Here is a 24,092-nt window from a genome sequence, read left to right on the forward strand (position 1 = left end):
GCAGTCAGCATTTTACATGTACATAAATACCTTAAAACAACATCTGGAAAACTGCTTGGGAAAAAATAAACAGATTTTTATTTATAAGTTCTGTGGTTTGGTTTTTATAGCGTTTTTATGATGCACATAAATTATTGTTTAAAAACAGAAAACGTAAAAGAAATTCCAGGGAGAAGGCAATTGTTGTTCAGCCTTTCCTTTGATAATCTCTTTCCTGAGGAATCTGTTGTGTTTTATTTTCAGCTTACGGTTGCCTTTCGCTGGCAACTGGAAAAACTGACAATCACTTTTTATCTTTATTTGTACCTGTAGTTCTAAGCTTAAAACGTCGATTGCTGTTTACAATGGTTACTGTTTAAAAAAGACAAAATACTTTTACTGAAACAAATCCGTATCCAATGTAATACCAGAAAAGTCATGTTGATACATGGTATTTACAGTTGGCTCATAATTGTGAAGGTAAGTTTGTTCTTTTAATATGCAAAATGAGATCTGAAAGGCCACCTAAGCCTGTGGGGTTTACGGGGCATTTGCAGAAGACACGATGCAGAAGATAAGTGGTGGTGGCCCCATCTTTGCATTGGACCTTGCACCCTGGGTGCAGCCGTACCCCTCCCCAGCTGAGGGGGTCCTCCCTGCCGAGCCCCGCAGGACCCCGCAGCCTCTCAACCAGCACCGGTGTTGGGGCTTCATGTGTTTTTCTCTGATTCTCAGGTTTTAAATACATCTTGTACAACGCTAATGCTTATAAATAGTTACACGTTATGTTGAGTAACTGAGTTGGAAAAACAGCTTTTTTCAGTATGGGATTGATATCTCTTCATGTCTCAGTTGTGTTTTTTTACACCAGATACACAGAATATATATCAGAATCTGCTGTGTGGGATAATTTTTACACTGCTGGAAGAAAACGTGATTGAATGTGAATCAAGCTGGAAAACATGCGCCAGGCTGAGAGTAACGTAAAGCGTGCTGAGGAGAAGCGGCGTTAAACAATCTGCGTATCTAGATGCAAATATCCATTTTACAATTCTTTTTTTTCAGTTGCCCCCACAATTCAGGAACTTAAATCCAGCGGTGTGGTGCTTGGAGGGAACGGACTGATACGGTGCGAAGGTGCAGGAGTTCCTGCCCCGGTCTTTGAGTGGTACAAAGGAGAGAGGAAGTAAGTAGCCGGTGCTCGCCGACCCCCTCGTGCTGCTGGGGATGCTGCCTGCCCGTGGGGACCAGGGTGGAAGAGAGAGGAGTCCGCCAGGCTGGCTTTGTCCCCCATGGTGACAAATCCAGCGGGCTGTCCTGAAATTAATGCCGAGCTTTAAACAGTGGGTGCTCGGAGGTGTCGGCTACCAACAGCCATGTTGCTTGGCTTTTGGGGGAGTTTCTCGGTTGCCTTGCAGTCGTAGTTTCTGCTCAAAAATGAGGTGGAAGCAAATGAGGTGGAAGCAGGCGGTCCGTGGCCGGGCTGTGACAGTGATTATCGCAATAATGAGTCTAACATTTAAATGTGCTTTGGTAATTACCGCTTTTAAGTATAATAGCCAGAAAGGCACTGAAAGGTCTACTAAAAGGATTATTTTTTTTCCTTAATTCATCTTCATAGGTTTCCCGCTGAGGGTTTTGGGAGTGGAAAGGTGGTTTCACAAACAAGACTTTCAAGCAAACCTTAAGGCATATAAATTTTCACCCACTTGTGCTGATAATGGTCTGGGCCACGGGTTCATTGTCCACAGAGATGAGCAGAGCTGCTGCCCATCGCAGCCTCCAAGAGGGGTTCAGGGGAGCGCCCCGCCCAAACGCCAAGAGCTGACCGTGTGCTCTGGTTTTCTTTACAGTCAGCTTCAATTTCAGGTCGTTGGTGCTGTGTAATAACAGGCATCTCTGTAGAGTCATCTTTGTCTTAAAAAATCAGCTCATTAAATGGGTAGATATTTTTCTTTTTGAATAGGAAGTTTGTTTTACAGCTCTTAGCTTATATAAGAGCTTGTTTTTGTTGGTGCAAAAAGCAAATGGATATTGTCCCTTGTAAGTGACTGTCCGTATGCACCTTCTAGCTTCTGGAATTTCCTGGCTTCCAAGTGCTGGGTTTCTCAGCTTGAACATCCCATTAAACCTGAGCGTTGACATGAGAATATTAATGACCGTTTTTCACAGAAAGCCATCTGTCAGCTCATTTCTCACTGGCCAGCTGCTCCCCTCCAGGAGCATTAGCGGCTCATCTTCCTTCGTGAGTTTTCAGAGCAGTCATAACTATTGCACTTCAACCGTATCCTAAAGCAGGCTCTAAAACAATATAATCGATCTTTACTATATATAACAGTAAACATTTTTCTTCTGTTGGCAAAATTCATCTGCATCCTCTTTCCAAGATGCGTCCGCACGCTGGGGGAGGCTCAGGAGAGACTTTACGTAGGAAGTATCGCAGCGCAGGTTTTAGTGCTCTGAACTCAAATAGCCATTCCCAGCGCCATAATCACCTTTCTCTTTATGGCACTGACCAATTCCTTTCGTGAGCGCGCTCAGTGCCGTGGTAGCAGCAAGAAAGACCAAGAAGAGCATTTTGGGATGCCCGAGTTGGGCCTCCTGCTTTCTGTTGCTGTTGGTGTTATCACCTGAGCCTCGCTATAATCAGCGAGAAATGTGCTGTCCTGTTGTGCCTTACTGCTCAAATATTGGGTTAAATCTAATGGTCCATCCTTTTTTACTAAACTGTTGTTGACTTATGCTACACATATGTGACTACAAAGGTACTGGGCATCTCTGAACCTCCACCACGTGCAGGAAAGAGAAAAAGACACAGAGCTGTTTTTTTTTTTTCTCCTTCAGTGTTACCTTTTTACCTCCAGATGATGGAAAGCCAGCACAGAATGAGCTTTGGATAGCTCAGTTGTTGTTTTAATGCAAAACTTGAGAAGAGTCAACTTTCTAATGTAGTTCAGAGTACCATGTACGTTATCCTGCAGATAATTTGCAGATATAGTGCAAGACTAAATTTATATACTGGGATTGCACACCCTGCTATATTTTCTGCTAATAGAATACAGAGAATCTCATTTTCTTCAGTTATTCTTGGATTGGGACCTCTCTTTTTTTGTAGATCTGGATGAATTCTTGAATAAATGAACAGTGGGAGTTAGATCTGAAACACTAACTATACGTTCAGTGTCTGAAACAAGCCTTTTGGGTCTGTAAACTGTATTGTTGTTACTTAGATTAATGTAAATCCAAACCCACAGTTTCCAGACTCCGGGGATCATCTCATCATAAAATAGCCATTAAAATTAAACATAAATGCACTTGCAGACTACATCCAGTTAAAACGACCAGTCTTCGAGGCAGAGAGCTTGCAGGGCTAATTCTGCCTCATCACCGAGCTCACAGGAGTTGCTGTTCTGTGAGTGCTGGTGCGTGAGCGTGTTTTGCAGTTTTTCCTGCCCGGGCCAAGGGCAAGGTGAGGAGCCCAAAGCCCCGAGAGCTGCAGCCCATGAGGGGTTGTGTGGGTTCCTGGGGCCGGACACCTCTGCTCACCTTTTGTAGCTGAGGAAGGGTGAGGAGAGCTCTCACAGGCAGGTTTTGGAGTATTTGTCTTGTCAAAAGCAGTGTCTTGAACTCCACGCGGGAGCTGTGCGGACCCTGAGCGGAGGGTACCCCGAGCCGAGAGGGTGGAGCGGCCTGGGAAAGGGACTGGATATTTGGGGGAAAAGTTAGTAAAAGCATCTTAAAATTATAAAAGCCTGTGGCTTCTAGAACTGAAGGAGGATTCCCTATGGAGAGGAGAGTGGCTTCACGGCGCTGACTCCCAGCTTCTGAAATTCCCAACTGCTCAAGTATGTTCTGTTGCAGGGTTACCCAGAAATTAGACCCCAGACGTTAAACAGCCACAGGGAAGAAGCCCAAAAGTCACCCATCTAAAAATATTAATTCCCATATCCTTGACGAAGCAAACAGGACTTACATTTGAAACAACAGAACTCATTATAATGGCTTAATATATTATAATAACATGAAGGTATTCAAATATGAAACCCAGGGTAGGTACCCCCGGGGGCTGGCACTGATGCATGATCTTCTTTGGATGCATAGGTGTAATCTCTGGAATAAAAAGGAGATCACTCCGCCTTTTATAACTAGTGGTACAAAGCAGTTGGGTGAGGAAGCATGTAGGGTGGCTGCACACAAGTTAAAACGCCGTTCCAGCCTGAGAAGTAACTTGGTAAAACCCAGACGAGGAATAAACGCTGTGTTCAGTCAATAAGCTACGCAGAGCAGCACACGGGAGTAATTAATTTAAAAGTAAAAGCATCTGGTTCTTACAACTGCAAATGGAGATCCTCAAAACTGCTGAGTTTATGCTAACTAATGCCGACTCCTCGGTCCGTTAATTACATGGCTTATTGATATGCACATCTATCCCATTCCGTTTACTCCACTTCCAGTTCTGGCCCCCCAGTGTCAGCCAGTTCCCAGCAGGGACATGGTGGGAAGGTGACGCTGCCCGAGCTGCACTGGCAGGAGCAGGGGGAGAGGAGGAGGGAAGGGGTCTGAGCCGGCACCCCTGGTTCTCATCCTTCCGATGGCTTAGGGAAGGCAGCAGGTCACATCAGGCAGACGCAGTTAATTTTTTAATATGAATGTCACCTCTGATGGGGCATGGGGACAGCAGAAATCCCAATGCACCGTTGTTTTCTAGACCAAAAAAAAAAAAAAGAGTTCAACCTTACAACTGTAAAAAAGAGATGCTGCGGGTCAGACTGCAGCTATGGGCCAGAAGGGTGGAGGTGACTTGAAACAGCTGGTAGGAATAACCGTTGGTGGAAGTGGAGCCTGGGAGGGGGGCAGGAGAGGGCCCGGGGGGCTCATCCCAGCGGGAAGGGATGGTGGCCGTGGGGACAGCTCGAGGAAAGCGTCTGGCCTGGGGCTGGAGCGAGTGCCGGGGCCGAGCTGCTGAGCCTCCCCGAGCGTCATCCCTGGTTCCGAGCCGCGGCGCGCGGGCAGGGGAGCACCGCAGCAGGGCGTGGGGGTTTGGGGTGAAGGACGCCCCTGGGGTTTTCTGCAGCAGAGGCAGAAAGAGGAGGGACAGACCCGGGTGGTTTTAGAAGGAGAACATCCACGTGCAGAAGCGTGTGCGTAAATTGAAAGGACAAACTTCTGCCTTGCGCAAGTCTGGAGAAAAGGTGAACCTTCTACCTGCAGCGTTCACCCCAAACTGGTGTTTCAATCCCATTTTTTTTACATTTCTGGTAAAACCGTGTGTGTCTATGGGATGCGCTATGTCCTTTCCCCAACAATGGGCTGCACAGAGCAGATCTGAGTCCTTTACAGCAACAAACTGCACGGGGAAGAGAAACTCCCTGCACGTGCCGCAGCATCGAGAGATCAAATGAGAGCAGAGGCACTCGTGTAGCGATGAGAAGTATTCAATCCACAATGTGCAGAATTGCAATTAATGATAGACTTGAAATGTTTTTAGACAGAATGCTAAAAGATCGCGTTCAGTCCCAGGATGTATGATTATATCTTTCAATATATCAAACAAAAATTGTGTACTTAATCTGGAACTCCGCTCCTCATGTGAAATATAAGGAATTATGAGTAATCAACTGTAGCTGTATTTTAATAATATCCTTGTTAGATCAGATGTGGTTTAGCTACAACAGCGACATTTAAATCGATCAGCTCTTTGCCCCGGTGCAGCAGCGGTGCTTCTGACACAGCTTTGGGAGCAACATCGGAAAACCTGCTGGTTCCTATGAAATTCGGGGTGGGAAGCTCAAAGTCAGGGAAACAGAGCCGGGTGAAAGGAACCCTGCTTTATTTTTTCCTACGTTCCATCACCTGGATTCTGTTCGGATTGCTGTCTCAGGGTGCGGTGCTGCTGTAGCACATCTTCCCTAATTGCGAGTCTAATTTGTAGCTGTAGAGGCTTGTAAAATCGACTGTGGTCTCAATCCTACGCAGTCACATTTCTGGCTGCCTAATCCTCATCTGCCATCAGCTGGAGGTGTGTAAGGACACGGGCAGTCTCCAGAGTCTGACAAAACACTGTCTGAAAGACTTACCATAATACTTTTCTGCCCCAAATAGGGTATTTAAATCTTTAGGTTTGCCAAATTTAAAATCTAAGCTTTACACGTGAGAATTTATATCCCACCCTACGGCCAGGCAGGCAGGGCCATGGGTCTCAGTCTTTTTCTCTCGACGAGGCCACGCAGGCAGAACCCGTTCCCCTCAACACCCCACAGCTCCACTGTTGCCCATGGCCTCTCTGATCTGCCACTATGATAATTTTGCTTGATGGACTACCTCGGCAGCTTGCAAACAGCTTCCTCTTTTACCAGTTATGTTTGTAAAAAAAGAAAAAAAAAAAAATAATTATTGCTTAGGGCATATGAGTTACAGAAATTTTCTTTTTGCTTTCTAGACTGATCAATGGTCAACAAGGAATTACTATTAAAAATTATAGTACAAGATCACTTCTTACTGTTACCAATGTGACAGAAGAGCATTTTGGCAACTATACATGTGTCGCTGCCAACAAGCTAGGGACGACCAATGCCAGCCTGCCTCTCAACCGTAAGTAACGTGGACATGTGGCAAATGTTCATGGTTGTTTCCACATACATGGATTCAAAAGCCAAAAAAAACAGTAGCGTGCTTTTTTCCCCCCCTGGTTTCTTCACAAGGCATATGAATACCGTTGCGTTCCTCAGTCCTGGGAGATAAAGCACCTGGTTATTTATTCTGTGCTGCAGAAGGGTTTCTGTTCTGAAAGCGATGGCATGTTTTGGGGGTATTGATGAATCCGCAAAAAAAAAAAAAACCAACCCACCACAACTAAACCCAATCCGCCGCCATGGTATAGAGACAAAATTAGCATGACATAATCTTTCTGCTCCGAATAGAAATAACAGATCACCAAGGTACCACTGTAAATAAAGTTTAAAACTTTTTCAGGTAGTTTCAGGAAATACGCTGAGCTGAATAACTGGGGTGTGCCAGAGCCCTGCTCACAGGTCGGTTTGTTGGTTGTTGACCTCTGCTACGGAGAGGTCACGGAGGACTTAAATCTTTTGAAAAATGCAATAAATGTTGTAATGGGCAAAACAAAGCATTGAGATTTTTAGCATGAAGGTTACCTAAAATAGGTCTCAAATGTCTTGCTTGGAAGATATTTTTATCTGTAGATTTGTAGTATTTCACATTTGTTGAATATCTAGCCATCTGTTAGTGGCATCTGAAGATATTCGTAGTTGAACTTCCGTGCTAATCTGTTCTAATAGTGATAAAACTGAAAGACAAAACTTAGAATATATCCTACGTGCTTTTCTCTACATAAAGATATTCCTTCCTGAGTGGAAATGTCGATATTCAGTTGCTCAAATCCTAGAGTTATTGCCTTGTAGCCATGAAACTTCCTTCTGAATATACTTCCGAAGATATTTATTGTCAGAATATTCTAAATTACTGCAGAAGATATGTAATAAGGAGAAAATAGTGTGAAGCCTTTGCTGCTATTTTACTTAATAGCTGAGAAATCATTAATAGAGTGAAAACAACATTATACTTAAAATGGAAAATGCAAGAAGTGAAAACAAAAGGAATATTATGCAAGAAGCAGATACTATTTGGTGTATTTGCAATTCAGAGAAGGTAAAATGAAAGTTTCGTTTAATTTTGAACTGAGCAGAGCTGAATCTGTCTCTTAGTTGCTGCCAGGTTTTTATCAGTTTTAAATTGTTGAGGTACCATGTAGCCACCCTTAAAACCCGCTTTGAGATACAGAGGTTGAACATGTCATATAAGTACCAAGTACATCGTTACAAGTCATAAAAATAGATATTCTCCATCATGAAAGAGATGGGATGTGTGAAGCAGAACAGTCTGAGAGAAAATACTGAAATCTGGGTCTGATCCTGACTTCACAGAATGAAATATGGGGATGATACTAGCTCAGAGGTTTGACTGACAGACCAAGATGAAATGTCTTACACTATGATTTTTTTGAATCTAGTCAAAACAAGGAGAGGTTTCCAAAAGGTGGGGATCTAGATTTCGGTTGGGAATGAAGATCGTTTGGTGAAGATTTTCCTTGCTCATAGCTTGCGTTAATGTTATCTAGCAAGTGTATCACTTTTTAAAAAAAAATAATAATGAATTAAAAAATCAAATTACAGGGTAGCAACTTATTAAGTATGGATCCTTAATCCTTCAGAGAGAATTTGCTCTCGTGAAACTTTATGTACATTTGTTGGCAACGATAACTGAACATATGTGCTGGTCCAGGTATGTGAGAGAGAGGCTTTAGCAGTTAATGGTTGGTTGCAGCATTCGATGGTCAAGTGTAGGGTTAAGTATAATTTGATCATCATGTTCCTTGACAAATACTAAAAATTAGATGGTGATATCTTATTTCAGCACGTGTTCTAATTTTAATCGCATTGGCGCAATACAGCCTGAGATGCAGAGGGTTTGGAAGAGCATCGTTAGGGCAGGTGCCAGTGATGGCCGCGGTTTGGGAGCCCCAGCGCACCCCCCGCTGCCCCCGGACCCACAGTGGGGGCCCAAACACACGGCAGGGTTTTATCAAAACGCTGCCACAACGTGCAGCTACAGCGGGAGCACGTCAAAGCCGGAGCGTGGATGCCTGCACACCTCCCCTGTTACGTGCTGGCACCTTGCCCAATAGCGCTGAGTAATTGCTAATTGGCTGTTTCTGTCTGCTGTTAGTTGGGGGTTTTTTGAAAGAGAAATTTGTATAGCAGAGTTTGAAAAATCTCTATTTTTTTTTTCTTTGTACATCCCTGTATAATATATCAATGACATCATAGCCACGCACAGCTGGGAGCCTTTCTCGGGGACAGAGCCAAGCGTATTCTTAGTTACTGGTGTCTGCATCCTATGCAGATATAAAACTCAAAGATACCAGAGAAAGGATTATTTCTTCTACAGAGAGGGCTCTGGCTTTCTGTGATCCGTAAAGGCAACCTTGAGCTAATAGAAAGTCATAAAGTGGGAAGAGGGACGTCAGGACAAAGCTGACTTTTCGTGGCTGTGACGCGGCCTGAACAAAGGAGACGGTAGATTAATGGAGTGGTGCCCGCGGGGTGGATGGGGCAGGAGGAGAACTGGGGTATCACCCACAGCCAGAGGACACCCCCGCCGCAGCCGTGAGCTGGGGACACCCGGCAGAAGGTCACCCAGTACCACTTCTGTCCCGGGGACAGATACCCAGATTGGTTTGCAGAAGAACTTCCCCTCTGAGGAGTTATGCACATCCCAGAGACCTCAAACATAACAAAATTTATCATACCCCTAACTGAAGACTTGTTGGCCATGTCTAAGATCTAGCTATTAATAATAAATTCAGCAGCTGTAAAATAGAAGGACTGAGCCTTGCGGGAAAAATACAGAGAAGCAGTGGTTCCAAGAAATTAATAATGAATGGCAATTTGCTAATTATTCATGGCTAAGTCCTCTGTATCATCCAAATGTGTTGGTTTTTGTGGGTAATCGTATGAAGTACATGATCCCCCCCAGAGCACCGACATGAGGAGTGTCTGTTGGACAGTCCCATCCTGCCATCTATGGGCCTAATTGATCCGATGCTTAGCACAGTCTGCGCTGGCTTTTCTCAGAATTTCTGGTACTTAAGAAGAAGAGGAATGTGGTCCTTTCCTGTAAATAAAGCATGGGTTTGCTGATTCATTAAACCCAGGAGATGAGACATTCCGGTATGTGCCCAGGGTAAAAGGTTCCATCTACAGGGCTGAGGAGCCAACGGGGAGCGGAATAGCCCTTTTTTTAATTAAGCGGATTTTGCTTTTAAATTAGCACAATCTTAACTCAAGACAAAAGGCATTTTCCTACAAACAAATTTGCAAGGCCATCGCGAGGGGAGGGAATTGTCATTAACCACTGGTGCCGAGGTAGGTTTATGCAACCGTTTTACTCAGGCAGCGAAAACTGAGGGTCTCTATTGCTGCTAAAGCAGCAGCGGCCTTCCCGAGATGGCTCCTGCCCTTGCACTCTCCTGGCCAGCAGACACAGCTGGTAGGGCATTTCTTACTTTCTCTTATCAAAGCTGAGTCGTGGCAGAAGGTTCTTCCTACCATCCATCGATGAGGAGGAAGGTGGAGCTGGTTTTGAGATGCTGCCACCGCAAGCTCTTGAGTCGCTGCTGGAGATGCTGGGCCAGGCACAGGGCTCAGCTCTGCGCCACGGAGCTGGAGATCCACGTTCTGTATGTCAGGTTGTGGGGTGAATCGTTTCAGTATCCTGGCTCGGTCAGGGGCGCAACGCCAACCCCACGCCTCTGCAAGCCCAACAGGCATGACCGTCCTCATCTCCTCTGCCTGAGCGCTTAAATTAGGGCAGAAAACTGAGCAGCTGTTGGAATCCTGCATGTTTAATCTGCACGTAGATTTAATCTATATATCTACAAAAACTATAAACCTACTTAAGAGAGTGTTCACAGAGGCATTAAATTCACTGCTACACGTGTGATCGCTGTGTGTCCCCTGGAGATACGTCATCCACAAAAGCCTGGATTGATGTAAGCCGTCACCTCGCAGAAGGTGAAAGTAATCATTGCTCCTCTAGTAGATATGTTTGTGATTATTCTTAAGTAAAGGTATTATTTTTATTTTTTAAAGAGCATCTCCTATACGTGCCCTACTATTTGTAGGAATGTTATAAATAACTTGTCTGGTAAGTGATACCTTTCTTCAGAAAACTTGCAGCACAGAGGAAGCATCCGTGTCCATTACTAACAGCTGCCAAAGAAATTATTTCCTTTAAATGGTTGGTTATCTCATCCACAGGTGTTACTGCTGTTCAGGTTTATACAGAAATCTTAGACATATTATCAGTAACTATTCAAAACCATAAATAATGGTGAAGAGCTGCGTAAAAGGTCAGTAGTGACATTTGGAAGGAGAAGGAACCATAGCAAGGTGTGTGAGAGATGTGGTAGTATTTTCTGTGCTAATTTAATAGCTGCGGCTAAACAGAACTACTTTATTGAATAAGCATCCAACTGTGAACTTATGGTGAGTGCAACATGCTTATAAGCTTGTCTCAAACATTTCTACATGCCAGGAAGCACCAGACCGTGCCCTCAATTTATACGTGTTGATTGCATTGTGTCCTGGTTCCTACACAAAGTTTCCTAATTAAACTGCTGTATTAATATTTTTAATACATTGGGTTTCATAACTGAAAAAAAAATAATATTCTTCCAAAATTTTAAATTAACTCATTGTAAATTGCACGTAACGTCCTCAGTGGCACCACGTATAGTTGTGGAATGTCAAAGACTCGGAGGTGTTGAGGGTGTCCGCAGAGTGGTGTAGTGGCTTTGCTATGACGCATCTTCTAAATAAGGGGACAGGCAACCATTTTCTGTGGTAATTCCCTAGCAGGGCCTGCTGCTGTGCCAAGTCATGAAAATCCAAGAAAAGCCAGGCTTAAGGGCACTTCGGAGATCACCTCGGCTGTCCAACTGAGGGCACGCTCACGATGCTGGTCACCATGCCTGGCAGTTGTTGGATTTGCTCCTCTTGATTCATAGCGACCCTCCACCATCGCAGCCATTTTATAGACTCTTCTTTCATGCATTAGTCACTTTTCCTTCGTATTTAAACCAAACATCTTCCTACAGCAGCTGAAGCCTCTTTCCACCCGTCGTAGTCACCATGGGAAGAAGAGAGAGCGGGGTTTCACAGAAGTGAGAAGAAACAATGGCTGGGCAGAGGGAGGGAAGGGCAGTGCCACGGCAAAATAATCTCCAAGTTCCTAAAAGCTTCTTCTGAAATGGGCAAGGGAATGTTCCAAAGTGAGATACTTCCTGTCGCAATGAGACGTGTATTTACCGTCGTTGATCATAGTGGTGACGGGGTGGCCAAGCCGGCTCGCTGCTAGGACAGGCACCTTCCACCACCCTTCGGCAATGGCGCTTTAATGTTGTCTGATGCCTGAGCAGCAGTCGTATTCCTGAAGCGACTCTTCTTAAACCTTAAAGGTTTCTGTCTGCACTTACTCCTCCAGCTTTAGCAAACTTTCATTTCTTTTTCTTTTTTTTTTCTTCTTATCATTTTTCATTTTTTCTTTTTTTTTTCCCCGCCGAACATATCCAGGAGCTGGGATGGGAACTTCTTAAGCTTATACTCCCCAGAGCCATATTTAGAACGAAGGGGCCGTGCAGTGCAGCTGCGCTGCAGGGACTCGGTGGCAGGGACTGCACTGCTCGGGTCGGTCACTCGCTCTTGCAGCCCGAGACCTCCTTCAAGATGTGCAGTGGTTGTTCCGCCTGGAACAAAGCTCTCCTGGCACAGACGAGGTTTGAGCTGCACCGCTGGGTGTGTTCCCCTCACCGGGGCACTGACCTCGGGACCTCCCATGGGAGTTTTCCCCTATTGCCCAGGCTGCACGCAGGCCTTGCAAGGCTGGTGCTGCTGCAGGTGGTCCTTACGATCAGTAATTTACACAGCTCTTCGTTACCTTGTAAAGACTGCTTGGGTCATCGTCTGTTCATATGATTCGGTGCTATCATCGACTCAGCACTTTCATTTTATTGACTGAGGAATCGTATTTTAGTGTATTTGGATGTGTGACAGGTTTCTGATAAGTTTTAGCTCAATAGCTTTGCCTGGACTACCAAATTTGACATTTCTAGAAAGAAATGTACTCTCCAGGGAAATTCCCTTTGGGTCCACAGTTTCAGCTGTTGTCCAATTATCTAAGAAAGATTTTACTATTCTCTCTCCCAGATACCAGTCTGCAAAGCAAATCAAACTTCAATTTGCATAGTGCTGGGTTATGTCTCAGCCAGGCAGTCTGGTCTGCACTAAAAAAAAAAAAATATAATGTGTATAGATATATCTATATGCATATAAAAATTTAAATGAAAATTCCTGTACTCATTAGGAGCCTATTCAAAGACTGCTGCAGTCAGTCAAAAGACATTTATTGATTTAATACGGTTTGAATCAAGCCCAAAGTCTCCTGTAGACATCACTGTGCAGAGAACCGGTGCCACAGACATAATTTTTCATTGGGTTTGTCCCTTCTCATCCTGCCCCCGGAGGTGCCGCCACTGCTCGGATCTGCTCATCCAGCTCCTGCTGAGCGCACGGGGAAGGTCCCTTCCTCCACGTCTCAGGAGAGTCGATGGACAGGGAACAGATTGGAAATCCATTCTGGGAACTTCCAAACCATTTGTAAAGGGGTGGTCGCATGTCTGACCCATCATGCTTTCATATGACCTCTTACCAGCTACAAGGGGCATCCTGGTCTGCACCCGAAGGGTTTCATGGTGTCCCCTTTATAAAACCAAGCCAGGTCTTTGTGTGATGCGTTGTCCCATCTCAAAGCTGTGGTGTACCTATTCCGTTACTGACTGAAGGTGATTTTGCTTTTTTTCCCCCTCTGTGTGTGCTCTGTTTTCACTGACGCGGTTTCTGGTCGAAGTCCTTGGCTTTGCTCACCGTGTCCAAGTTGGCCTAATAGGACCAGCTGCTGCAGGAGAGGTGATCCATCACAGAAAGGACCTGTCCTGGAGATGGAGACTGGGGTGGGCACCCAGCTCCTGATCAGTGTGTTGAAACTCAGGGAATTGGAGAAGCAGGGTTATAAATCTGGGACTCAGTTCCTTGTGGACCTTTCTCAAAGATCAAAGTATTCACCCAGGATGTTTTAATTGAGTGATTGTGTTCCCAACGGAAAACAACTCTCTGAAAACTTTCAGCCATCCCCATGGGATTCATGGGCAAGGCAAAAACCTTTCTTCTCTCCCTGTTCTCGCACAGGGTGAAATACAGACGTACAATGCAGCTGAACAGCACACAAGTGAAACAGTTTTCTTTACATCACAACTACACCTGAGGAACTAATTTCATAAGATATTACTGAGACGAGGAACCCAGCAGAATTAAAAACTTGAATTCATATATTCATACAGAACCAGATAAATGGCCGAATCCTCCATTTATGTAAGTCATGATAATTCTGTTTGATGTTGGGTTTGAGACCCTTCCACATGGATGCCAACTGCTGCTCCAGGTGACAATTACTGAGAGTTAAGGAGAAATTTCCTCTCAATCCATTTTCCAGTTTGAGCTTTTTTTTTCTGAATTATCTGACAATAAGTGACTGAGGTGGGATGAGGGAGAAATAACCTGTCTGAGCAAGGCCAATAGCACGTGCTTCTCTTTGATATTTAGAGGAAACTTTAAAAGCCTGAGAGTGTATCTGGGGGTGGGGGGTGGGGGTGGTGAAAAAACGAACAAAAACCCAAACAAAAATAAAAAAACAAGACCGTGATCTTTGCTATGGATCCTTACAGAAGTTGCCTTTATGTTACATTTTGTTAAATTTGTGTTTATATTCTCAAAATGCGCGATGATAACCATAGGCACATGTTCTTACTGAACCGGAAAAAATCAGGGAGGTTGAAGCATGTCTAAATGTTCATCTTAGGTATCAGTTAATGATGATTAAAACATTCAAGGTCATCTGTGGAACTTATTTACAGCTCTCTGCTGAAGGCAGCGGCTGCCCGTGTCCCAACCAAGGCGAGGAGCACCGACAGTCAGAGCTCTGCTTGGATTTGTATTTCTTGTCAGGGGATCGAAAATCTTGAAGTAAAATAACTTTTCAGAAAAAAAATGGAAATCCAAAGAATACCATGCATAACAACTGGGATGAGGGCTAGAAGGGGTATAACGTAATGATATAAATGTGTATTACCACTCAATCTGGAACACAAGCTTCAGCCTTGGCCCCAAAAACATTGCAGAAAGGAGGAGGAGGTTCATAAAGGAAAGGTAAAAAACAAAGCACAAAAAAATTCCCATGTCAAGAGATTAATTAAATTATTCCTGTCCATGTTCTAAAGGAAAAAGCAGCTTATTGAAATATTGGCTAGTCTAGAGAAGGTGTATTAGGATGGTTTTGTCATAAAACAAGCCCAAGAGATCTTTCACTTACACTGCTCAGTAGCAAAATTTAAACTTAATGCAAAGCACTTCTTCGTTAAAATATTAAGTGTAGAACTTATTTTCATAACAAACTGCTGAGACCGAAGCTCATGGAGCTTTCAAAAGGAATCAGCTATTGATCAAGGATATCAAGAATTTTCATGAAGATCACAGAATGGATTTAAAACCCAAGACTTCAGTATTTAAGCAGATAAGTCCAGTGGGTTGGAAAATGCTTAACTGAAATACTTTACCAAATCAATTCTAGGTTATTTAACAAAAGCGTTTTCTTGAAACCAAGTAATGTTTATCTGAAAATCATGTGTGCTTCTATTGTGTCAAGTGTCCCTAATTTGGAGATTAGCAAAAAAAAAGACAGAGGCGATCTCCACAGCTTCTGTTTACATTTCCCTGAGAGGTGCTACGTGTTCCTGAGCATCTGAACAGTTTGTGAACTGAAGATTAGAAAGAAAAAAAAAAGTGGGGTTTTTTGGCTAAAAGAAAGGTAAAAATAGATTCAGAGATTTAAAAATGAGAGGTCTTGCAGTGAACCCACGCTATAAACACTAAATAATCACGTAAGTAGCAAAATGCTGAATCTGAAATAGAGAACTAAATTAATTTTATCCTTCACTCCACCTATAGGTTTATTTTTACTGGAGTTTAAATAGCAAATTGAGGATAAAAACTTGCTCTTCTCAGGGCTTTTCCAACCCTCAGATGAAAAACGTTAACGTCGGATGCTTAGATTCTGCTTGCAATATTAGAAATGCTCAGTGAAACAGACCTGGGATGAATTTTTCCGAAATGTACTTTTTTCCCCAAACATATTATCACAAGTAACAAAGCTGAGATCTTGACTTTAAAATGTTCTGCTCTGAAGCATCTACAAGAGTAATCGAAATTTTACTGTGCAGTAGGGTGCTGTTACTGTTATGGACCTTTTTTTATAAATTGGCCTATAAAAAGATATTCAGATCTCTCTAGACGAGGCAATATTTAGACTTACTAACTTTACTCAAAGATAAACCACAAACCTGAGAACTTGATAATTTAAATTTCTGTTAATTTACTGTTAGAATGCTATTCTGAGACAACGAATAAAATGTTTAAATTACTGAGGATGTGAGGAGGAAAGCAACAAATCTCATGAAGTAACCACACAGTAAACTAAGGCACGCCACAGTACAGCAGTCACGGACAGCTTTTATTTATTTGGCCAATAAAATGTACATCTGGTAGCAGCCCCTTTTCTCTGCTAGTGCTATTGCTGAGCTTCCCACAGTGCTGCAAGGAGATGAGAAAATGTCCGTCAGACTGCAGGAACTGACTTCGGAGTCAGGGTCCAACAAGGTTTGATCTAAATCAATAGAGATTTTAGTGGCTTTTAAACTACGATTTTACAGCTAAAGGCAGTTCTGTGCATTTCTTCAGCGAGGTAATTCGCCTTTCTTCTTAACCTAGAGCTGAGTTTGAAAAAATAGATCCCTGCTAATATCGGAGCAGTATATTGTATAGAGTGTGGCTGTTTTAAAATAGAACTTTTAATTAATGACTAAGTGGTTGACATTTTGAAGCAAAATAGCCTTTTTTGGAAAATCTGAAATCTGAATGCAGACTTCTAAATTAGGATGTAACATGGAAAAAAAAAAAAAAAAAAAAAAGATTAAAATTTCCCTGCGCTGCTTGTCATCATCCTGTCTGAATTCCTGTATGTCACCCATCAGACACGTGGTTCTCCTACTAAAGATATTTTGCAGCCAGTCCGGTTCTGTTTGCAAATGAAAGGTTTATTCTTGCCCTTTTGGCATTTAGTCTCCACCAGTAGTTGCTGAAACTGCTCCTGGGCTCTGTCAATATTGTTGCCCAGTGCTGTGGGCGGCCTCAGCAGATCTTCATGTGCAGGACGGGCAGGTGTCAATGCGAGGGAGAACACAGTTCAGCTCTTCGTGGTCTTTGCTAATAGCTGTTATAAAAAACACCCTGGAAGCTTGCATTACTTTAACTAAAATTCCCAGGCCAGGGACAGAAACCATCACCCCCCCAGTCTGTGCGAAATTTTTGCCTGGGACTTTTCTTGGACATAAAAATACCGAGCGCATCTGTAGCCGCTGACTTTCGGAAGGAGCTCTGGTTGGAGCCCGTCACGGAGCTGCTAATGACTCTTAATTTTTGCTGAGTTTGCCCAGAGTTTTGGAGCTGGCACCTGGCTGCGATGCTGCACGTGAGGACAGAGTGAAAGGAAATCGCCCTCGAGGGAACATTGGCGCAAAGGCTGGGAGAGGGTTGCTCCTACGTGTAAATCAGCGCAATAAAGCGCTGCTTGGGAAAATAAGGGCTTAGGCTAAGGGATGGAACTGGTCCGCAAATGAGTGGGTATGACTTTGTCATGCGTAAACCCAGGCTGAGAGAGGAGGATTTCTAACCCTTAGAGCAGCTGGGTTCTGCAGCAGTCTTTAACAGAGAGCGGTGGGGCAAGAAACTGGAATTATTTCAGCAACGAAGCTCAGTGAGTTTGTCAAAGGGATTTGTCCTCAGTGCTAAAGAAATGAACCAAAAGCCTCAGGTCTGCTCCATGAAAAAAAAAAAAAAAAAAAAAAAGTCATAAAAAAAGTCACATCTCTCGCATAAAATTCCTTTTCTGCTGTTCCAATGAACACCTTGCTGCAAAGCTACACAAAAGCCCAACTTAACCCCGGGATTTAGTGCTGGTTTAGTTTTATTACCCTGTTTAACAAGTGAGGTACGTGGTTGGCATTGATGAAAACAGTTGGCCTGGGTCTAACCCCACCTGAAAGGACGATACAGAGGGGGTCAGTGTAGGCATCCTCAGTGCTGAGGAGGGTCTGCAAGAGGAGTTTGGGCCAGTCCAGGGTTATCTGAACCAGGTTTAGGTCGAGTTGGTATCCAGACTAACGGAGAATATACTTCTGTTTCCAGAAATAATAGGTTCAGCTCTTGCCCGCTACTATTATGTTTATAATACGCTAATAGTAGTTAATCTGCGCCACACGATACTAGGCTGTAGCATGGCACTTACACCGAGGAGTTGTGCTGATGCTACGCTAGAAGTTCTGGGTGGGATCCCAATGCGTAAATAACAGGTCGCCTAATATTTGAAGTTTCACTACCTTGACCAGGAAAAAGTTATCAGGTCTGACAACAGCTATTACAGTCTGATCTATCCAAACCCCTTGCGGGAGGCAAGCAAATCCCTCGAGGAGCACATTTTGTTGTTTATTTTAACCCACTGAGGTGGGTGCTTGGAGCCTCTGTTTTCTTGTAGGCTATTTGCAGCCGACTTCTGTTCCTTCATCGCAGCCTTTAACAGCTCCCCAGGCAATAAATGCATTTCCTTCCGCTCAGGGTTTGTGTGCCTTGTTCTATGGATTAGCCGGGCACTGCTCGTCTCCCGTTTACCTATTTCCCAACACTCATCTGTACCAAATGGGAAACTGTTGCACCTCGCTGACTCATTTGTAACTGGAATAATCCACATTAAGGTTCGCTGTTGTGTTCCTTTCTCTTTTTCTCTGACGTGTAGCATTATGTGGTTCTCTATTTCTCTTGGAAAGTTCAGAGTCAAATCTTATAATATGCTGCTTCTTAAACTCTGGGTAGAGATGTGCAGCCATAACTCCAGCTTAATTAAGTCTCCTTTTACAGAAATTGTAGACTTTTTATGAATTTCATCATGACATTGGCACATTTCACCATGTAATTTATAGAGATTTGTAATGATTCATTTGATAGGCATTGTCTGTGGATTTCAGTTCATCAGGGATCAGCAGAACTATAATTATGCGGTAATTATTAAATAACTTACAAATTGCTGCGCCAGTGAAAGCAAATATCAGAGCAATTGAACAGCATCTAGTTCTTCTAGGCATGTGTTATATACATATGAGGATTGTGGAGATGGGAGTGCTTACTCTACACGCAGTAGTAATGCACAGATGAGGCAGGAAGGTCTATAAATGAGACTTCTATTGTGGGAAGAGTTGCCTGTGCCTGTATTCCCAGAGCTGCAAGCAGCAGGAGAACACTTTCACCTGGGAAATCCTACAGGAGGGGTGTGGGTAGGTCAGGAACCCGGGTTCCCCTTGGCCAGGGGGATCATCTCTACGGGTTGACCCTGATTGTGCAGGTGCTCTCTGTTGGCTTGTATATCAACTCCAAGTGTTAGCGGCTGGGCTGGGTAGCTGGGCTTAGCACAAACTCTTCCCAGTCCGTTCCTTGTGTCCAAGGTGCCGCTCCGTTGTAACTCAGGCTGATTCCCCTGTTTTCTTCCCGTTGGCTGATAAATGGGGTGATGAGTTGCCCACCCGCCTGCTGCCGTTGGGACTTTTCTTTAGCCCTGTGTGCCCATGGGGTGTGGGGGTCCCAGTCCCGAGCCACCAGGCTGAGTCCGTGAGAGGAGAACGGGCAGGAACGTGGCTTTTGTGTACCAGGACTTGCACCCTTACAGGCAGACTCCGTCTGACCCCCAGTTAATAATACTTATTCAGAAATCACGCTCTGCTCCAGTGAAATGAGCCATTTGCGTTGGCCAAAGCATAAAGCGTGATGCTTTTTAAATATGTGTGTGGCCGAGCGGTACCTCTGCAGCAGCACAGTGTAACCGGCACTTCTGCATGTGCAGAGCTTCAGAGAAAAAAAACAGCTTTATCGTATAATTTAGTGTGGCAAGAGATATTGAAAAAAAATGGGAAAAAAAAAAAGATAGAATCACTATTGCTGGTTACAGAACATAATATTTTCGAGCATTTCTAGCCCACAGCCCAGATCAAACGTGCCTGTGCGAGAGCAAATGCTGCCACACGTGTTGAGAAAAGGTCTTAAACACCGAGGTCAGCTGCCTCTCCCATGGGTTGCGTAAAGCTTCCGCTGCCTGATGGGAAAAACCCCAAGTCTACCTCTTTTCAACATCCAGGTGAAGTCAGCCAGCGAGTAGAAACACTTCTGTATGTCACTTGGTCTTTCCAAGAGAAGCCAAAGCCTGGCTTAACGATATGCTCCAGCCTTGCACGGGACGAATGAAAACAGGCCGGCGCTGGCTGAGGGTTTAACTGGGCGGTGTGGGAGAGGAAAGTGTCTCCTGGAAGATTCCCCCGCGCCTGGGCTGTTTTTATTGGAGCTGTGTGTATTCAGAAGTGGGAGAAAATTAACAAACCTGCCCATTACCATGAGCCTGGCCAAATCTTTGGTTTAAAACTATTATCATCGCTGGGCGTACAGCGGTACACCCAGGAGGGGGGTAGTGCTGTGGCATGCGTCATGTTGCATCTCTAATTTATATTTTGTCTTATTTACTTCCAGAAATATAGCGACAGTTGTGCAGATTTAAAGAATGACCTCTGAGAACAAGAATATAATTATTGGGAGTCAGAGCAGTGCTAATCATATGTTTCTGAACAGCAAAAATGCTAACAGATTTCTAGATCTACATTATTCATAAGCTTCCTATTTATACATGTGAATGAAAGACCAAGCTAAAAGGACGCAGACTACTTCGTCATTTTTTTCTTCACTTTGTTATGGTCGCAACAGCTGTAAAAATCATTAAAGCAGCAGTTTTCTCTGGAAAATCTGAAATAGGAAATAAGGAATAATGAGCAAATATTGTTTATCTTTCGTAATAGTGTAACTTGAACAACTGAATAAAACCAGCGTATTTCGTGTGACATCAGTGACGTGGACACAATTAAAATGTTGACAGGAAATAGAAATTCAAGAGGTTTCTCTATTTGCTTCCTCCTGGTTTTGTTGCCTAAGGCGCAGACAGCACCCAGGTGACGGGGCGCTGGGAAAGGGGCAGCCTCGTTAGCAGCCTCGTTAGACCTTGGATGTCAACGGAAGGTCGGATGCTGTGCAGCACCCCTGACAAGTGCTTTGTCTTCTCTGTTTCTCCGTCCATCCTGCAGGTCGCTCGTGCAGCGCTGACTCGATAAACCTCCTGTAGGAGAGCAGCAGGTTTGGAAGGGTTGGTTGAGCATTTAGAGATCGCTTTCAGAAAACTGCTGAAATCTTTTTTTTCCCCTCTTCCTTGATCAGAGCCTTTCCTTTTCCTCCATTTCCATTAAAAAAAACGCAATTTATTTTAAGGCTTTTTCTTTTACAAGACTCTCCGTTGCTGGTTACCAGGTGCTGGTTAGTTGTCCCTGGACATTCAGGACATGTTGCCTAGAGGGGACCATGGCAGATGCTTACCTTTAGGATTGGTGGGCAAACCACAACATACCAGTTGAAACGGGTGTTCAGGCAGCACCAGGACAGGTCAGATTATGACAGGAAGCTTTCGAAAATTTTCCCTTAACTGGTCGTGGTTAAAACAACGGCTTCTTCTTTTCCTTCTTGGCAGACAGTCCGCCATGGGTGCAGCCGCTCGTTGCGAAATTGAGATGCTTCAAGTGTGCAAGGGAAGGGAATTTCATAAATCATATCCTCAATAGTGCTTTTCTGATAAACGTTGTAGGAAAAAATTGTAAACCATGCGGAAGATTTCATAAACACAGGTCCTCAACAGAGATTGCAAATTGGTTGTGCTTTTTATTATCTTTTATTTTTGATAATACTTGACAGTGTCTTGTAACTGGATACGCAGCACTGAGAGAAACGCTTTTTGATTTGACATCAAACGAGCCCTATTGATGTATCGTTTTAGAATGTAAAAGTGCTGTTTGAGGTTTTCTTCATTTGTGAAAGTTATTGTTATATTTCATAAACTGTGGTGGGTGTCCCTAGGCTGGAAATGTAACGCTTCAGAAATCTTTCTCTGCATCTGAAAGGGCCTCAAGTTTCTTTGAAAAAAATCCACCGAAACATCCTTATGTGCCTTTGCTCAGCACGTGCATCCCCAGGACCGCCGTGCCCAGACTGTTTTGATCTCCGTGGCGTTTTGGGGTGAAAGCAGAGCTCCCCGCTTCCCAGCTGCTGCTGGTTCCTTCCCCTTCTCCTTAAATCCGGAGCATCTCTCCTCTCTCGGGCGCGTATCTGCTGCTGTGGGTCTGCCCCATCCGGGGGCCCCTCGGGACTCACCATAGAACAAAATCGTTCTACCTGGGTTTGGAGTTCTTTGCCTTTTCTTGGCTTCTCCCTACACGCAACCTTCACCACCCCCAGACTACCCATAACCATATTGTCTTTGCATTAATGAACGATTTCTTTTTGCTGTCCTGACATAAATGACCCTTCGCGTGGGTTGTTTTACGTTTTTTCTCCTAGGCTTGCTTTGCAGGAATTTCTTCAGCCACACGTTGCAGCAGGCTGCAAGTGTTGATGGTCGTTCTGAAATCTGTAAAGATTTCATTTGTCAAATGTATTTTTTTCAAAGCCGAAAAAGCTCATTATTCGTTTGCTCAAATTTATTTTTGTTTCTTGAAATCCGTTGCACTTTATTTTTTCATCTCTGCATAGTTCTGTGCTTGTAAATACTGGTGCCAAGGGGTACTAGTGATGGGACCATAAACTAGTAGAGACTCAAAACGTACACTGCGGTATGAATGGGTGCTTTGGCCAGAATCCCTTTGTTTGGGGTAAGCTTCCCTGATTTATTAATTTCCTCCAAGTACAGGCATTTCTGTGAAAGGTAAATCCTTGAGTATACACCAACGTGTTATAGATGTGAAATTGTCGTGATAGTGGGGATGGAAACTGCATACTCTTACTGGTAAGAGTATCAAACGTGTGACTTTTATTTTAAACAATATTTTGAATGTTTTTAATGGAAATAGAGTTTTTGCTTGTTAGTGGTTTGCACATCCCACCAATCAAAGTAAATTTAAAACATTTTTTAAAAAACTATAAAATAGTTCATTCTACATAAAATAGGATTCATTCTGGAACTTATTAAAAATTAAATATTTTTTTAAAAATGCGATAGACTCCAGAGTTTTTAAAATATGTTATTTTAGTGTTTTTCTTTGATTTTCAATAAGAAAATCAAATTCCATTAGAATTTTTAATTAATTCCATTATTTTTTGTGTACCCGCCAAGAGTATGTGTGGTGCTCAGGTCTGGTACTCCACAGAAATGGATTTCAGTGAGTGCTCTTGACACTTGACTTTCATTGGACTTCTTTTACAAGAATACGCTAAAAGGTGTCATTAAAGTGGTTTTCTACCGGCTTCAGAATATTTGAATATTTATTGAAAAACTCCTGCTATCAAGCAAAAAGCAAACTGTGTTGTGTAGAGCAGCGAGGATTGCCGAAGGATGGAGTGAGGAACTTACCTGGCAATTTCAGGCCTCAAGCTCAAGCTTAATAATTCTTTATTTTTGTTAATGTCTCATAGACTTTGAGCTATTAAATATTTATCAGTCTATAATAAAAGAACAAACCATTTAAATAAAATAATTACTAGGCAATTAAGGTGTAATAACTCAAACCTGTTAAAGATCTCAAATCGCAGTTGCAAAATATTTATGGTGAGTAAAAGACACACAATAAACTAAGGACATATGTCTACCCACTCCACTTATACTTTCCACCCGGAAGATTTATTATTAAATATGTTTTTCCATTTACCATTGCACTCCAACAGTCCCTGGCTTACCCAGGCTTAAGGACCTTCATTTCAAAATAAATTATTAATCTTTTACATATCCGATAAAGCCCAGGAGAGATTAAATTAAATAAGCCTGGTTAATTATCAAAAGTCATAACTGAAAATAGTGGTGAGGGGTTTTTTGAATTAATTAATGTGTTTGTATTTAATTACCAGTTGTATTTAGGAGCAGTTATTGATTCCTCCAATACATGGGAAATCTAAATATTATTACGGCAAAATCCAACCATTTTCCTGATGCAGAAAGAAATGAAACAAGCTTCTTATTTTCTCCTGTTGCCAGACGCTCTTATGATCTGTAAGCGTGCCAGTCTGGTAGCACCATGTTTTGACGCTTTCTCAGATCTAGAATTTGCAGTCTCATTAGGTAAGGTGTTACCAATATTGAGTAAGCACCTACCCCTGTCCTGTAATAAAATATATCATAATGTTGTGCTTTCTCTCACACAGTGTGTGTAAACGCCATTCCTTACTAAATATAAAGATCTAATCATACCTTTCCAAATAATTTGTATTTCTCTTAAGAAAATTAAGGAGATTTTAAGCCTAATA

General features: G+C 43.2%; 1 protein-coding gene across 2 annotated transcripts in view; it reads left to right on the forward strand.

Annotated features, from left to right (window-relative positions):
* The window catches only part of NEGR1 (neuronal growth regulator 1), a 288,761-nt gene that overhangs the window by 226,020 nt on the left and 38,649 nt on the right, over positions 1-24,092 (forward strand). For both annotated transcript variants that reach the window (XM_074905980.1, XM_074905981.1), the window contains exons 5-6: positions 1,045-1,165; positions 6,419-6,570. In XM_074905980.1, the coding sequence (XP_074762081.1) occupies positions 1,045-1,165; positions 6,419-6,570 (273 nt within the window). The remainder of the gene's footprint in view (positions 1-1,044; positions 1,166-6,418; positions 6,571-24,092) is intronic.

Source organism: Athene noctua, chromosome 5 (genome assembly GCF_965140245.1).
Source record: "Athene noctua chromosome 5, bAthNoc1.hap1.1, whole genome shotgun sequence".
Lineage (NCBI taxonomy): Eukaryota > Metazoa > Chordata > Aves > Strigiformes > Strigidae > Athene > Athene noctua.